Source organism: Pyxicephalus adspersus, chromosome 1, assembly GCF_032062135.1.
Source record: "Pyxicephalus adspersus chromosome 1, UCB_Pads_2.0, whole genome shotgun sequence".
Lineage (NCBI taxonomy): Eukaryota > Metazoa > Chordata > Amphibia > Anura > Pyxicephalidae > Pyxicephalus > Pyxicephalus adspersus.
The window spans coordinates 42036002-42053365 of record NC_092858.1 but is presented as its reverse complement, the minus strand read 5'-3'; the positions used below and the strand labels follow the sequence as shown (position 1 = coordinate 42053365).

The window sequence follows — 17364 nt, the reverse complement described above, 5'->3', positions numbered from 1 at the left end:
CTTTCATTTGCCTTCTTTCTATTTATACATTTTCTTTTTTTTTTTTAAAATATGAGTTCTTCAAGAAGTTGTTTAAATGACCCTAATGTATTTTGCTACATTTGTGGTGAATATTCTCAGTAAAAACAGAGAAAAAACATTACAGAATTTGTGAAACAAACATATCTTGAATATTTTTGGTATTGGGGTACCGGGGGACCAAGATAGGTATTGGGCTCCCCATACGGTATTTAAAACTTGTGCAGAGTGTCTTCTTCAGTGGAAAAATGGAAAACTGAAAAGTTTAAAATTTGGAGTACCTATGGCAAGAGCCCAAAAATCATCATAATGATTGTTATTTTTGTGCTGTGAATGTGAAAGTTTTCAATCGTTACAAGAAAAACAAGAGGGAATACCCTGATTTGGAATCAGCAAGACGACCAGTGCCGCATGGTGCTGATGTTCTCATACCAGTGTTCAGTACACTCCCTGATATTCCTGTATCTGACATGGAGGATATACAGGGTTTGGAGTGTAATCAAGGAGTTCGCAGTGGAAGTGAATATGAAGGAAGTATTTAATCAAACCAGCAGTTCTCCCAAGAAGAGCTCAATGATTTAATACGTGATCTAAAACTGTCAAAACAAGCATCTGAACTTTTAGCATCCAGGCTAAAAGAAAAGAACTGTCTGAGACCTAAAGTTAAAATAACGGTTTATAGGACGAGAGAGGTGACACTATTACACTATCATATTTCAGTGAAGATAGAGACTTTGTGTACTGTTGTAACATCCCTGGACTAATAGCCCATATGGGAGTAGCAGAATACAGAGCAGAAGACTGGCGGCTTTTTAAAGACAGTTCCACTCGAAGTTTGAAATCTGTTTTACTGCATAATGCCAACTGCTATGCATCAATTCCAATTGGTCACTCAACAAAACATAAAGAACAACATGAAAATATCAAAATGGTCCTACAAAATCTCTGCTATCATGAACACCAATGATCCATATGTGTTGATTTAAAAATGGTGAACTTCCTACTTGGACAGCAAAGTGGATACACAAAGTACCCATGTTTCATCTGCTTGTGGGATAGTAGAGCAAAGCAGGATCACTGAAAAAAAGTGACATGACCTCCAAGGGAAAACATAAAAAAAGGCGCAGCGAACATCATTAACAAGCCAATGGTTGACAAAAAAAAAATCAATCCCCCTCCACTACACATAAAGTTGGGATTAATGAAGCAATTTGTAAAAGGACGGTGATTGCTTCAAATACATTTGTAGATTCTTCCCTGGTTTGAGTACTGAAAAATTAAAAGCAGGAATATTTGATGGACCCCATATTCGGAAACTGATAAATGATTCAAATTTCACAAGTTACATGATCGATACTGAAGCTTCTGCCTGGCACAACTATGTCATGGTTGTCAAGAACTTCTTGGGTAACCATAAAGCAAAAAAACTAGTACAAACTTTAAAAATTTGGGTGCCACTATGAACATAAAGGTACACTATCTCCATAGCCATTTGCAAAAATTTACAGAAAACCTTGGCAATTTTAGGGAGGAACAAGGGGAGAGGTTCCATCAGGATATAAAGATGATGGGAGAAAGGTATCAGGGCAGATGGGATAGACACATGATGGCAGACTACTGCTGGAGCCTTCCAAATACCATATTTGTGGAATCTGTGCATCAAACATAACCTAAAATTAATCTGTTTGGCAAGAACATGGTTGTTGACCAGTGTTATCATTAGTTGCATTATCTTTGGTATTACTAAAGAAATGCAAAATATTTGTTTGGTTTTTCTCACTCATAATGGGTTTATTTCATTCGAATCTAAGACCAAACAAGAAATGATAGTTATCAAAGTCAAACTATTTGATGCCATTAAATATAACAGGTAAAGAAAATACACATTTAAGATTATGCTTACCTAAAATAGCATCTGAGAAAAAAATTAAAACAATTGGATGAGAATCGGTATTGGAGTATATCGGATCGGAGTAGGATGACTGTTGTAATGGTGGAAACAATACTGAAGTGTACGGCTCAGCAACGGTTGCCTCACTGATGTCACGCTGCGCCTCCCTTGTTTTTCCATCTCTAGTACAATTTGTGAATTTAGGGCAATAAAAAGGTGAAAATTGCTATTCAGAATATAAGAATTTATTAGACGATTATTTTTGTTTTATAATCAAAAAAACATAAAAATTGCAAATAATGTCCAAATTTTTCTGTGGACCACCAAAATAGCAATATGTAACAAAATCAAATGTAGCAAAAGTATCAGTGTCACTCCTGTTATAGTGGGTACATTATATATCATATAAGAAAACAAGTTAAGCATTGTAGCAGGAAAATGAATAAAGAAATTAAGGAAAGGTAGAACAAGACAAGAAGACAAGGGGAAGGAGGAGAGGGAGAAAACTGAGGAGACATTGGAAATTCAGGAAGAAAATAAGATACAGTAGAGGGTATGATCAAAGGTGTAGAGAATTCCCAAAACCTAGGCGACCAGATCCTCAGCACAGAGCACAGAGCCTCCTGGGATATCTGCGTCACGCATCCCAGGAGGCTTCTAGCTACGTCTTCTGTGCATGCCCAAGATGTGCAGTGAGATTGGGACTCTTTTTTTCCCTTCACAGCAGGCTACAATATTTGATCTTGGGCCTGCACAGTGCAAGATCAGGTGAAGTAGCCAGAAGAAGACAGAAGATGGACAACGATGGGGGTAACTGGCGCCAGTATGAATGAGGATTAAAAAGTAAATGAGATTTTTTTTTAAGTTTAGTTCCACTTTAAGAGGCTATAACTCTTCATAAACTAAACATGCTCAAAGGTAGCAAGCAGTGAACATGAATAGTTAAATGATGCATGAAACATTTTACAACTGAACTTCAGGTAGCTAAAAATTAAAGCCGGCATCTTCTTCCTCTTCTTGCGGTTTGTTCTTCTTACATCACCCGATCACACAGGCGCAAGATCAGGTGACACGTCTTCCTGAAAATGTAAAAGAAAAGTGTCCATCATATTGCACATGCTTTAGATAAGCACTTTTTTTTTACATTACAGGAAAGCTCTTTTCTAATTAGCAGCCCACACATTTTCTTTATCTATATTAAAGGGTTAGCCACCCTTTTATGTGATGTCCCTGTTAAGATAAAATTCAGGTAAGAAAGTTGTTTAACCTGCAAAAGATTTTGTATTTTTGTGTTTCAATATTTTTATTGAGTTTTACAAGTATAAATACAATTAAGTCAACATAAAACATAAGATATTAACAAAATTATCTAAACAAGGGACGGCAATGTATGAGTGTATACATATGAACATTGAATATCGAATCAGGTAATGTCTGAGCCACAGAAACACAGAATCGCTGTAGCCCTGGTATATCCAAAAAAGAAAGAAAAAATGACTTTTTAAGATCAAAAAATTAAAGAACATGACATACCAACTGAAATTGGCGAAAAAGATAACCCGATATACAGCGAAATTTTAAACAATAGAATAAACCAAGCCTACGTCCCCTTTATAAAACAAAACAAACACAAAACAAAGAACACTTAAACTAGTGGGAGGGGAGGAGAGGGAAGAGGAGGTTGTTCGAACCGATAATCTTAGCGTATCATAGCTCACCAGCGAGGCTGAAACTGTATATTACATGTTGTTAAATTCAATCCAAGGTTCCCATATATCTTCAAATTTATCCAGCGAATTCTTTAAAGTGTGGGTCAACCTGTCATTGACCATAATCCAGTTCAGTTTAGTGTGTATAGGGTCCAAGGAAATCGAGGGAGACTTCCATGCCCCGGCCATAGAAATTCTGCCCGCCAATAAAATCATTCCAATCAACTTTCTTGAGGGACCCGAGAGGGACATATCAAGCCTGCCAAACATGGCCGCTTCGACAGAACTACCAATCGGTTGATGAAGAACAGTAGATATCAGATCGAACACTCTGTCCCAGTATCTCCTGGCTATGGGACATGACCACCAAATGTGTAACATTGTACCTCTAGCATCACAGCCCCGAAAACAGAGAGGAGAAGTTGAAGGGAACATTTTCGCTAGTCTGTCTGGAGTGAGATACCACCTAAGGGCTACCTTATAATTAGCTTCTATCATTGCAGAATTTAGGGAAATCCTGGAAAGGGAATCCACGCTATCCCACCATTCTTCCAAATCCCATGTAATAGCCAATTCAGATTCCCAATCTGGCATGTATTGCAATTTGTCAGTAGGGGCTACTAAGGCTGAGTAGATCACTGAGATTTGCCCTTTGGTTGAAGCTAGGGAGAGACATGTACTTTTGAATACAGAAGAGCGCATAGGTCTCGGGGCCGTTTTAATTACTGTGGTAATATATGAAGACAGTTGTCTATAGCAAAAATGTTCCGTATGAGGAATTTCAAAACTGCTGACTAAATGTTCCCAGGATAACACTGCCCTAACATCAATCAAGTCCTTCACCCTCCTGAAACCTTTGGAGATCCACCAATGGAAATTCCATAAACTTAAGCCCGGTGGGAAGTCCGGGTTATTCCATAGTGGGGTTAGGGGTTTATGGGATGAGGTAAGTTGCTGATAATGTTTGAATTTATCCCAAACCTGCATGGAGTGGGACAATGCCGGACCTAACACTGTCCCCCGTCCATTTTTTTTACGCCACATGAGGGATTCTATTGATCCCGAGAATCTATCTTGATTTTCTATTTCCACCCATTGGGGACGAGCTCCATGTAAAGTGCTGAACGAGGTTTGTGCTATCTGTGCTGCTACATAATAATACTTTAAATTTGGGACCCCCAGACCCCCCTTTCGCTTTGGTGCGAAAAGAGTGTTCTTACGTATTCTGGCCTTCTTGCCAGCCCAGATAAAATGCATTATTTTGGCATGTAAAAATTCCAACTCTTTTACAGGGACCTGAAGCGGGAGCGTGCGAAACAAATAGAGTAGTTCAGGGAGTACATTCATTTTGACCACCGCTATTCGTCCTAGCCAAGAAGGAGGGGCATGAGCCCACCTACACAGGTCTGCATGAAGTTTTTTAAACAATCCTGTGTAATTAGCTTTATAAAGACTATTGTACTTAGGAGTCAGCCGTATACCAAGATACTGAATGGACTCCTCTTGCCAACTAAAGTCAAACCTCTTACGCACACCCTCTAGTATTCCCAAAGGGATATTTATATTGATGGCTTGGGACTTAGATTTGTTCACCTTCAAACCGGAACACAAAGAAAAGTCATCCAATAGTTGCAATAAATTGGGTAGAGTGGTGGTTGGAGAGGTAATAAACATCAGTATGTCATCAGCGAAGAGGATTTTGTATTTTTGTACACCCAAGACCTTATAAAACGTTTTGAAGTGAAAACATTGAATAGCCAGAATAATGCTAAGAGGTATGAAATGAAGAGACACATTAAACAAATATAGGAACCAAAGAATGAGAAGTCGGGTTGAATAAAAATTTCCAGGGACTTACTTCTCTATAGGTGCTCCGTGCCAGATGCTGATCCATGCTGGACTGGAAAAAACCCAGGATCAGGAGACTGAAAAGATCCTAGACTTAAGACTGAAAGCTTTACACCATTTGAAAAACTCTTCCACTGTACAGTGATACACCAATGAATAGAAACCTAATGAGCCCTCGGCATGGTGGATATGACCATTTGGTCAGGTCGATGTGAGGGTAACCCAAACTTTTGTTGGTCACCACAGTTTTGCTAAGGCGAGACACAAGCAGATCCATGTTGGTGCTGGCCAACTTCTTAGAGGGTTTATAAGGTAGTGGAACATTTGGGAGTGGAGAACACCCTTCAAACCCAAGTAAGGTTATAAGCATATTGTCGATATAGGAATAATTTGAGGTGGCCTTAGCAGAGCATTTACATCTGTTGAACTAAGCTGTTTTAATAAACTTAATAAAGACACTGGGATATTTAGTCCTAAATCTATTAGTAAACAAGGCAATTGAATGCCATTCGAAACACATTCACCTTTATTATTCAGCCATAGTGAATGTTTTATTATGTATTATGCATGTTAAGACTATGAAGCCCTGGGTATAAATGCCCTTCAAGAGTATTGGAAGTTAGCCATGCCTTGGTTTGTTGTGTTACTTTGTAAACTAAAAGAACTTAATGGGAGCATATATCATGGCTGATGTGCATCCTAGAGTATAAAAAAGCATACTGCTAGAACTACTTTCAAAGCACCTGAAGGTCAAGTAAAGCATTTTGCCACACATTATATAACTATGCATGTGCAAGTAATGTATGTATCTCCATCATGTTAAGCCTGTAGTGGTGTAAGACATTCTAATACTCCATCTGACTCTAAAGAATGATCTTCAATCAAAATTCGTTACTTTTAAGTGTGTTGACTAAGCCAGTACCTGTCTACAAGCCCAGCAGTTAATACACTGACTGGAAATATCGCATCAACTCAGATACAAACCTGATTCTATGATTACTGCTACAATGATACAGAGTGACCCCGTAAAGCCTATGGACATTTGGAGGAGTCACTCCTTTATTGGATTAAACCAGCAACCAAGACAAAGGATCAGAACTTGAATTTCTTTGTTCTGGAACAATACTTAAATATTTTTCCTGGTATGTGCATATGGATCCAGGAACCTCGACTAGAGTCAGTGATCAAGCCTGTGTCCCTGGCTGAGGACTACTTGTTCTGAGGACTACAGTTCTGTTACTACTGCTAGCACTGGCGATCTAGCTCTGCACCAACTGAGCTAAATCTGCTGCTACAGCCATTTCGCCTATCCTCTACACAAACTTGAGTTTTTATCCTCTCTAGGGCATACTGTCATACCCATACTGTCAACCCACCAAATCTGCATAATGGAACAATTTAGCACAGAATTGAACTTATATTTAATATTTAAGGCTGAGAAATGCCTGTGTTGGTCCAGGCAACACTTCTTTGCGAAAAGCAATGTTTGGTAATGTAAGCTAAGATGCTTTAACTGTAACCCCCCCATCTGCACCAAAATCTGGCCTAAAAAGCTTTACTACTCCTCTATCTACCTACCCCTTTCTGCTTCATGCATGATCCAGATCTCCACTTTTGGAAGTAGCATGGCTATCAAGCCTTTAAAACTGATAAAAACCTACATAGCTTCTCCATGACTACAACATTTTGCTTGTTTCCTATCTAATAATACTTTTCAACCTTTCATATCCCTTTGTCAAGTAGGTGATAACATCAGAAAAGCCCAATACTTATTATTATTATTATTATTATTAATAATAATAATAATAATAATAATAATAAACAGTATTTATAGAGCAGCAACATATTATGCAGTGCTGTACATTAAATAGGGGTAGGTCCAGCAGTACAGACATACATTATGCTTGGCTTTAATTTTTATGCTGGGCAAATGAAGGTTTGGCAGCATTTTAGTCTGGGTTTCTCTCCTGTCTTTGAATCCTAGTATAACACTGACATATATAGTGGCTTTGAGTACCCCATTTTCACACAAACTGAGGTACCCTCTAGGGAAGTTTACTATCACCCATCCTAAGGTAACATATCTTGTATTACCTTGGAAACATTGGCAACAACCATTCCCACAAAGATATTTAAGAGATAGAGATTGTAAGGATTAAGAACGAATTGCCACTTTTTGCCAACATTTCACTCGTTTTTTGCCAACATTACACTCTTGATACATTTGTGAAAATTTCTGGCTTAAAGCGGAACTAACCTTAAATTTAAAAAATCCCACTTACCTTTATTTCTGCAGATCCCTCTATCCCTCCAGTCTGTCCCCAATTTGATCCCACGCCATTTTGGAACCCTCTATCGTCTCGGCACCAGGCACTGCCATCTTTTTCCTTCTTCTGGCTATATCATCCGATCTCGCACTGCCCAGGCGCAAGAAAATGAATATGGGGGGAAAAAAAAGAGTGTCAATCTCACTTTACATACATAAGATCAGCACTGTTTTCCCCCATTGCAGGAAAAGCTTCTACTGCGCTTGCAAGAGATCGGGCATGAGCAGGAGCAGTCCGAAGCTTTCTGGGATAGGTGATGTTGTCACTCTTCTGTTTCTTCTGCGAGTACCACTCTAGGCCTGCTCTTCCCCTTTCTCTGTTTGAGCTTTCCCTTTCCTTCTTTAGAGTTAAAGGAGGAAGAGAAGTGCATAATCGATTTGACGGTGACCATAGATGTATAGAAGTATTGGATAGTTCTGACCAAATGCATAAATTGCCAATGCCTTAGATAAACATAGAAATAGGAATGAAAAGATTAGAGCGACATGCTCATATCCTTAATTTGTAGGAAATTTGTCTAATTGTTGGAAAAGCCACCAGAAAGTCACACAAATTAAGGATATGAGCATGCACTCCAATTTTTACATTCCGATTACTATAGATGTATGGTATACTTTGGGCAAATAAATCAGGAGTGGAGCTGATAATGCTATTCTACCTATTGCCAATTCTTTCAGATTTCAGGTATAATCTTACAGAGTTATATACAATATATATGGTTATGTATAATATAATTCCTAATCAAATGAAAAGCTTTTGAGGTGCACTGAAAGGGATGAATTTAGTGTTCAGACCAATTAAACATCAAAGCTTAATGCGTACCCAAACTCAGAATTTTTACTTTACATAAAAGGGTAGACAACTTTTATTTAAAGTAAAAATTTTGTTTGTTAGTGTTTTTTTTAAAGTGCAAAAAAAAAGGGTTACTGCACCGCCTAGGCGATCAAGAATGGCAGTGTGAGCATCCCGGTAGTCTCCTGGCCTCTTCAGGAGCTTTCATCAATAGGTAAAAAAAACTGCTGATCTCACACATGCGCACCAAGATTTGAAAGTATTTGCCCAATCTATGTCACCCGATCTCACACCTTGCGTGCCGGACAAAGACATACCGACGATGCGGGACCTGATTTTTTTTATTGTTTTGGGTTTACTTTCGCTTAAAGAAGATGGGGGGGGGGGGGTGTTCAGTCTTCTTCTACTGAAAGAGAGAGCTGGCTGAGTGAGGGAGGTGAAGCACACATACCACTGAGAAATTATGAAAGCTGCCATTGCTAAACTCAGTCCCGTGAATACACTGGGGCTGCATACTCATTTAGAATCATTTGGGTCAGTGATTCAGAATTTATTAAAAGTAGAGGATTGGAATACCAACCATGCAATTACTATTATTAGAACCAGGTTGGAAAAGGCAGATTACATGATCTCTTTTAATGATTTTTTGATTATTTGAAAAAGAAGGCTATATATATATCCACAATCTTAGCAAGTTGGCCTAATCAGGGACAATGCTGTCCAATGACTTGTCGTGACTAGAATTATTTACAATTATTCAATATACTGCCACTATTTGGACCGCCTACCCTGATGAGTGTTTCAGACATTTTCTTTAAGCCTGATCAGAGATTCAAACAGGCTGAGTACCAAGCATAATGTTGAAATGTTAGGATATGCGCTCATTGAATGGTAAATGTTTCCATCAGTCTTAACCTTCCTAGTGGTATTCCCAAGTGTGGCTCGGGGTAAATTTAATTACAAAAAGCGGTAACCCCGAGCCACACTCGAGGTGAAATTGAGGGCTTACCTGATCCCCACGAGCCTGTGGTGTCCTCCAGCGATGCCAGCCCAGCATCTGTGTCCCCTTATCTCCCCACCTACCGCTGTGTGCATCCCAGCAGTGGCAACCTGTTGTCTGAAAGGCAACATCCTTACCACTAGAGGTCTCTGGAGAGGCCAAACTGATAATTAGACTCGGACTTGAACTATGACAATAAGAGAATTTACTAGTGAAGCCAACCTGTTTTATTGGCAACACATGAAAATGAAATGCTGAGTCTAATAATCAGCCTGGCCTCTTCAGAAGCCTCTAGTGGTGAGGATGTTGCACAGATGATGATGGTAGGGATGCTTACACAAATAATAAAGTTGATCAATTCATTTTTCATTTACAATCCTAGAGTGCAGGGAAAAAAAATCAATATTTTGTGTGTTTAATACACAGTATTTATATAGTGCCGACATATTACGCAGTGCTTTACAAAGTCCATAGTCATGTCACTAGCTGTCCCTCCAAGGGGTTCACAATCTAATGTCCCTACCATAGCCATATGTCATTAACACAGTCCATGGTCAATTTTAGGGAGAAGGCAATTCATCTAACTGCATGTTTTTGGAATGTGGGAAAAAACCCACACAAACACAAGAACCTTCATAGTCCCTGCATATAGTGTCCTGGCTAAGATTCGAACCTGGGACCTAGCACTGCTAAGACCAGAGTGCTGACCTCTGAGACACCATGCTGTCCTGTTTACTCTGTTTTAGAGGCTTTATGATTATTTGTCTGTATTTTTAGTTTAGTAATTTAGCTAGTATTTCATTGCCTGTGAAGAAAAGGTTGTCTATATTTTACCTTTCACATATAATCATAGGTGTTGTTGGCAACATTGTTTTATTAGGATTTAGCAGTTTACTTGAACTGTGACCTTGGTCAAAGCCAATATTGTCATGTGTAACAGAATCTTGGTAAATGTGTATTGGATGAACACCCCTTAAAGCAGGGCTTTCATATTAAAAAAAACAAAACAAAAAAACAAACATTTCCTTTACTTCCACAGAGCACTTTATCCCCACAACTGGCTTCCCTTCTGTGCCACAATTTCATGGATTCTTTCTTCATCCCAGTGCAGAGAAACCAGTAGGCACCATCATCTTCTTACAGCGTCTGCTTACGTTTCATTCTTTAAATAAGAATTGAAAAAAAAAGCGCTGATACCACATATGTGGGACTACTGTTCAGTCCGAATACTCCTGGGATGTGGCTTCTGGGCACAGGTGGATCACTGGGTGTGGCTTTGAGCTGTGTGTCAATTGGTGGGAGTTGTTTGGAGCCTACATCATTGGTAGGATTGGCTTTCTACCAATCTAGTGTTTGTCACTCATCTGTCTTTAGCTTCTCAGCTATGGCAGAGGCTGCAGGAGAGCAGAACAGCCGATCCCACCACGACATGCATTTTTTTTTTTTTTTAAAGTCTGGACATTTTCTAGGCAAGAAAATGCCTAAAACAGTTTGCAAATATGCTTGCACAAGTGTTTGTAAGTGGCACCATATCAAGTCTATGGAGGCAGAAAACTGCCCTTGGGGTATACAAGTCAACACACTGACTTCTTGATTGGTTGAAGAGCTCAAGCAGGGAGCCTGGGCAGTGAAGGAGAAGTGTGGGGGTCAGGAGTGGATGGCAAGGCCAATAGTGCCGAACACTAAGATCGCAGCTTCCAGCCCAGCCACCACCACTAAGGGAACTAGCATTCTAGTGCAGGGGTGTCAAACTCAAATACACAGTGGGCCAAAATTACATTTTTAGACACAGTTGTGGGCAAAACTTGAAACTGAAATAGCACCACTGCTACAATTCCGTGTCAAGAAAACAGTCAATGTGGGGCATAATTTTATGAGTGGCTGGAACTCCTCTTCAACTAAATAGCACAGCTACTACAATTCCCCACGTCTATAAAACAGTACAATGCAGGGCCACACATAAGCAGAGAGTCCGCTAGTCTATGTGAGTGTGCCTATAGTCTACGTGAGTGATGCCGTTACTACAAGAACCTGCGTCTATAAAACAGTCCAATGAGGGGGTATGCATAGGCAGAGAGGGCACTGGTCTATAGACATGAGTGATGCCAGGAATTGTAGTAGAGGCGCTACAATTTCAATGCAGCGGTGGGCCAGCTGCAATTCATATTAGGAATTTCTTTGGGGGCCAAAAAAAAAAAAATAAAAAAAAATTGTGAGGACATTGTGGGATTGTGGGCCAGAGTTTGACACTCATGTTCTAGGGCAAGCAAAAAAGAAATGATATCTAATACTATGTCTGATGTTAGAGTTAAGGTCCTCTTTACCACTTTTCTATCATTCTCCCCAAATATTTAATTAAGGTTTTATAATGAAACTTGGGAATTCTTACCTAATTTGATGTTAAATGATAGAGGTTGGAGCATCAGATTATAAACTTCTTTATAAGTCAGTAATATGATTATGGTCTCTGTACATAACGGACCATCATTAGTAGGGAGGATATTGGATTTTCTTTATTTGTTTTAATGCCAGCATAATGGTTATATTAGTTAGAAAGGTTATGATGATGGTATGTTTGGGATGGGATTTTATCACATGCTTGGCCTGTCAGTATGTGCCTTGAAGAATGGACATCAAATTTTCCCAAATCCATAACACCAACTTCACAATAAAATGTGAAAAAAGGTGGTAATGCTAATCAGTGCATTCTATTCGTCACAATTTTTTTTAGGCAACAGTCACATGTCAGCACATACGAGTCGTGTTCTTGAAAGGTACAGCACGTCTTTGTCTTGGATTTCTTCCTTTACAATTTGCCAATTTCATTAAATTATTAGGTAATGTTTACAATAGGCTTTTAATATATTATATACAAATAGGTAAATCTTTTATCATATGATCAAGCACTACTCTAATGTATGTATGCTAAACCATTGGAGAAGTTTCCAGAAAATACTTGGGCCAGTGACACAGATAGCTATGGAGTCTGAGTGAGAGAATCCCTCTAAATTATAACCGGTATACTGGTAAAGGGTGTCAGATAATTTAAAGGATATATAAATTACTGCATCTGTGGAATCCAGCAATTAGAAAGGTTCCTGCTCAATAATACAAACACAATATTTCACGAATTCACCAATAAGCCACAAGTTTATTAAATCAATAGAAATAGTATAAATCTTAATTCCAGCTCCACCGACCCACAAGCAAGACGACAGATCAGTATGAGGAATCCTCACATCGTCAATTCCTACAAAGAAAGGAGAAATCTAATTAAAGCAAAATTTTACATGGAATAATCTGTATCTTGCAGCCACAAATTCTATAGATTCAAATTATATGCATGCTTATGGGCAGACAAAGAACCCAAAAAAACTTAGTTAAACCGAAAAAAGTTATTAGCCTTTTAAGGTTGTTACCCCAACAAGAAATATGGAGAAAATGCTTGTGTAAGAATCTTACCAAACACAAGCAGACATTTGTTTACCATAAAAGATGTGAGAGCTGCTGCTTTAGTAATAAAAACTGGAGAAGACACTTTCTCCCCCTTAAAAGTTGCTGATGTCTGTTCTTGTTTGTAATTAACTTTGTGCTGGCTATTGAATCCAATACAATGTTAAACAGTGTGCATGTTAAACAAAATTTGTGACAAATAGTAACCAATGATTTGAAATCTGTACGTACCATGATAGCATTTACTATGTCATTGCTGTTGTTCTTCAGAGCGCGCACAGCCTTCGCCCTAGACACGTTCGCCTGTGACATTACAAGCTCAATGTCCTTCACTTCTACTCCGGTCTCATCAACCTAGAATCAAAAATGGAAACGTTGAACATGTGGCTAGAAATAAAGACTTTAATCAGGAAAAACAGAAGACAATGTTCTTTCATATAAATTCCTCAGAGGGAAAGCATTTAGCTAAACTAGTTCAGGTGATTTATGTTACACACAGGGGTGAAATCACTGCAGAAATTATTTTAACTGTTTATTCTTTTTACAAGTCGAAACAAAGTATTTTATTTAAATAAACTGTCCCTAAAACAAATACTATATTAATAGCAGGATTTACTATTTATCAGTATGTGCAACAATTATATAAACAAATTGATGAAGAGTTCAATAGGTCAGGACTATTAAGTTTCTGCCTATTGCAATTTTTATTAAAATCAACAGAAATACATAGGAACACATCATCAAGCATGGCAAAACTCGTTATGACAAATCTCACTGTGGGCTGGTATGTGTTCTAATGTGCCCGAAGGAAGGAACTCACCTCTTCCTCTTCGCTCTCCTCCTGTACTGTGGGAGTCTGTGTGTTTTCCTGGATATTTGATACTGCTTCTCCCTGTACCTTGAATTTTTCAGCAGCTGCAAGCTGGGCTTGTTGTGAGAGATCTTCAATCTAACAAAGTTGTAGAGAGATTAAAAATTAGGCCCGATTAGGCTCAATACAACAAATGAAAACAACAAATCTTGTTACAGCAAAATTATAACAATTGATTGTATTCTTGCAGCTGTACTACACACCTTGGCCTCTCCGAAGACAATGTATGTGTCAGATGCTGGGCTCTTGTATACATCTGGTTTGGTAATGACAAACAGGATGTTCTTGGATTTTCGGATAGTGACTCTTGTGACCCCAGTAACCTGGCGAAGCCCCAACTTTGACATAGCCTAGGATAGAAAAAAGTACTGCAGGTTTAGCCTAAAAGTTGTTTTTGCATTAAATTAGAACAGCTTAATAAAATATTTTCATTTTACCACATTTAATGCTGACAACTGAAACTGGCCACTGAAAAAAATATGGATTTGCAATCTGTAAACATTAATAATTTATTATGACTTGCTTTGGACATTTATGGGACCATTTACCTTCCTTGCTTTCTTTTCACTCCTGCTCTGTTTTGCTTTGCTGACAGGCTCTTCATCTATTTCTGCCGCTGCGGCAAGCTGTAAAGAAAAGTGAGAAGGTTGTTAATATACAGCAAGTCTATTATAAGGGATAGCAAATTATAACAAAAGGGCTGGCTAAAATTATTCCCTGTTACATTACCATACAAAAAAAAACAAAAAAAACAACAACGCCAAAAGGGTTGGTCTAATTGTGCACAAAGATTCTTATTTTAAAATAGTGACAATTTTTATCCAAGCCTAATATTATTTAATAGTTTGAAAAACATCACATAGATCCTTATCCCAGTAAATCTGCCTGTTAGAGAAAAGTAATTCCCCAGTCTGTAAAGAAGCTTTTTACCTGTGCCTGCTGTGTAGAAGTTTGTGTGGAGTCTTGTTCCAGCTCTGGAGGAGAATCATCGCTGTCTGAGTCTGTACCTGACCCTGCCAAAAATCCAAAAGACCATAATTAGACTTCTATTATACCAGATGATGCATTGGGACTCCCACTACAGCAGTTAACCTATTAAAGAAATTAAAACATTTTTATGGTCATTTACCTGTCCACGTTTCTGAAAAGCAGAAATTCTGAACTTTAACAGGATAACAGGAGAACCAACCATGTATTACCAACCAGTTTGTCAGACTTCACAGTTTAATATTTGATAAAGATTAGGTATTAATGCTGTATTACACGGACTTGCATGCAGAATCCAGAGGTACGATAAACACATACTACTTTTACTTTCGTGATAGTAGAGGCCTAGCTTAAGTGTGGTGACCAACAGTAAAAAGGAAATATGGGCACTGTGAAGCATGGCTTATTTGCACACACAATCCATTAGACACACAAATAAGTAAACAAGGTGACAAATTTACTCCAGGCCTAGGTAGACAAACGTTTGAGACAGCAGGCAAGGCTGTTTAGGACACAGAACCCTATATACTTCCATCTATTTAACTTAGATTTTTTTTTTTTTTTTTTTTTGAGATGCAGTACAAAAACAAGCAAGGAAATCCTTACCTTAAGTCACACTTTACCTACTAAGAAATGAGACAATGAAACTGATGGACCACTAATAAAGTCTTTCATATATCTACAGAGTTCCTTGCTTAAGTTTTCATGCAACAGCTCTTGAGTACCCCAATTAAAATGTTAGCAACAAGAATCCACGCTAAAACTTTGGGTTGTTTTCCTTCCATGGTATACCAAGCCTATTGGTGACACTTGGAGAGATTTTTACCTACAAAATTAAGGGTTAAATAAATTCCCCTTATACAAAACAGACCCCACTGCAACCCTATCAGATTTACTTCAAATTTGAACAATGATCACAAGCCATATCATTTGTCAAGTATTTAATAAATGTTTGTTGCCCCAAATGTGACCGCAGTGAAAAAAAAAACAAGGAACAAGTCTATGAATAAACAGAGCATAGTGGTCATATCTAACACAAATGCTCAGAACTGCCACTACTCAATGCGAAAGTTTTAAATCCACTAATAGGGTCAGAAAGGAAGATGCTGTGACCCTGAAAGAACATTAAAAATGTAATAAAAATGTTCCCATGCAGAACATTATATTTTAAAATTTTCCTGCCTTAAATAAGTGGTACACTTAGTATCAGCACATATTCTAAAACAGTAATTGTAGGGTGAATGAAAACACAAATGCTATATATTATGACCCTGGGACCTCAAGTAGAAAGAAAACGACCCATATTTCTAATAAATTCCACACTGTGTTAGTAACATTTTAATGGCATGAAGCCCAACACCATGCACTGCAACAACTCTCTAAGAAACACCAAATAAAATACCCTTGTCATTCTTCAGCACAGGCTCCTTCAAAGTGGGAGCAACAGGAGGTTTGGGAGGAGCGACATCCACCACAACAGGCTGGAAGACTGTCTCCTCAGCAGGAATCTCTGGAGGAATTAGGGGTGGCATTTCCTCATCTTCAGCAGGGGGTGCAGTTTCAGGGGCAGAAGCAGGAGAAACAGAGGAAAGAGAAACAGATGGCACAGGTTCTAAAGAAGGCAAAGCAGCAGAAGGGGTTAGCTCTTTGGCAGGGCTTGTTGCACCTAGCTCTGGAGTAGGCTGCGTAGAAGAGGTAACGCTCTCAGCTTTACTAGCTAGAAGGGGAGAAGAAGACACATTAGAAGTATCAGAAACTGAATGATCTTTAAATAGGGTCAAATTATTGCTGATGACAGGTGCAGCAATAGCAGGCATGAGTAGGGAAGTGTCGCAAATCATGAGTAGGGAGTCAGACCGAGCGATTTCATTAGGAGAAGATTTCAGTGAAAGATCCGCAGGCTGTGAAAAACTTGAGTCAGCATGCATTGGCTCAAAGTGGTAAGTACTTTCAATAGATGCATCATGCTCAATTATGTGCTCATTCACATGCGTGCATTGCAGGTTTGAATCAGAGGCAATAAAGTGATCTTGTTCAGAAACAGATGCCGATTTAATGACTGGAGCCTTTGAGTTTGCTTTCAATATATCCTCAGGTTCATCAGCAGCCAGGGTCTCTTTTTTGGTGTGCGCAGTAGCTTCAGAGTCATTGACAAGATCTGCCTCCTCACTCTGCTCAGCAGTTTTAGAATAGGATTCTAAAGTCTCCTCACTTGAAATGACTGCTTCAGAGCCAGCATCCTCAGCCGGAATCTCCTCGCTTGAAATGACTGCTTCAGAGCCAGGATCCTCAGCCGGAGCCTCTTGTGTGGTGTGCACGGCGGCTTTAGCATCCTCAGCCGGAGCCTCCTCCGTCGTGGGCACTGCAGCTTCAGCTTCTTCTGCCGGAGCCTCCTCCGTGGTGGGAGCGGCGGCTTCAGCATCTTCAGCCGGAGCCTCCTCCGTGGTGGGAGCGGCGGCTTCAGCATC

At 39.0% G+C, this 17364-nt stretch overlaps 1 protein-coding gene across 31 annotated transcripts in view; it reads right to left on the bottom strand.

Annotated features, from left to right (window-relative positions):
• Positions 1-12716: 12716 nt before the first annotated feature.
• The window catches only part of NACA (nascent polypeptide associated complex subunit alpha), a 22685-nt gene continuing 18037 nt past the window's right edge, over positions 12717-17364 (bottom strand). For 24 of the 31 annotated variants that reach the window (XM_072408069.1, XM_072408078.1, XM_072408088.1 and 21 more), the window contains 6 exons: positions 14840-14922; positions 14458-14535; positions 14113-14259; positions 13859-13987; positions 13270-13392; positions 12717-12835 (listed from right to left, as the gene is read on the bottom strand). In XM_072408069.1, the coding sequence (XP_072264170.1) occupies positions 12821-12835; positions 13270-13392; positions 13859-13987; positions 14113-14259; positions 14458-14535; positions 14840-14922 (575 nt within the window). In that variant the 3' untranslated portion in view covers positions 12717-12820. Of the gene's footprint in view, positions 12836-13269; positions 13393-13858; positions 13988-14112; positions 14260-14457; positions 14536-14839; positions 14923-16298; positions 16614-17364 lie in introns of all 31 variants that reach the window. The other 7 variants (XM_072408024.1, XM_072408041.1, XM_072408032.1 and 4 more) reach the window with 1 other exon arrangement.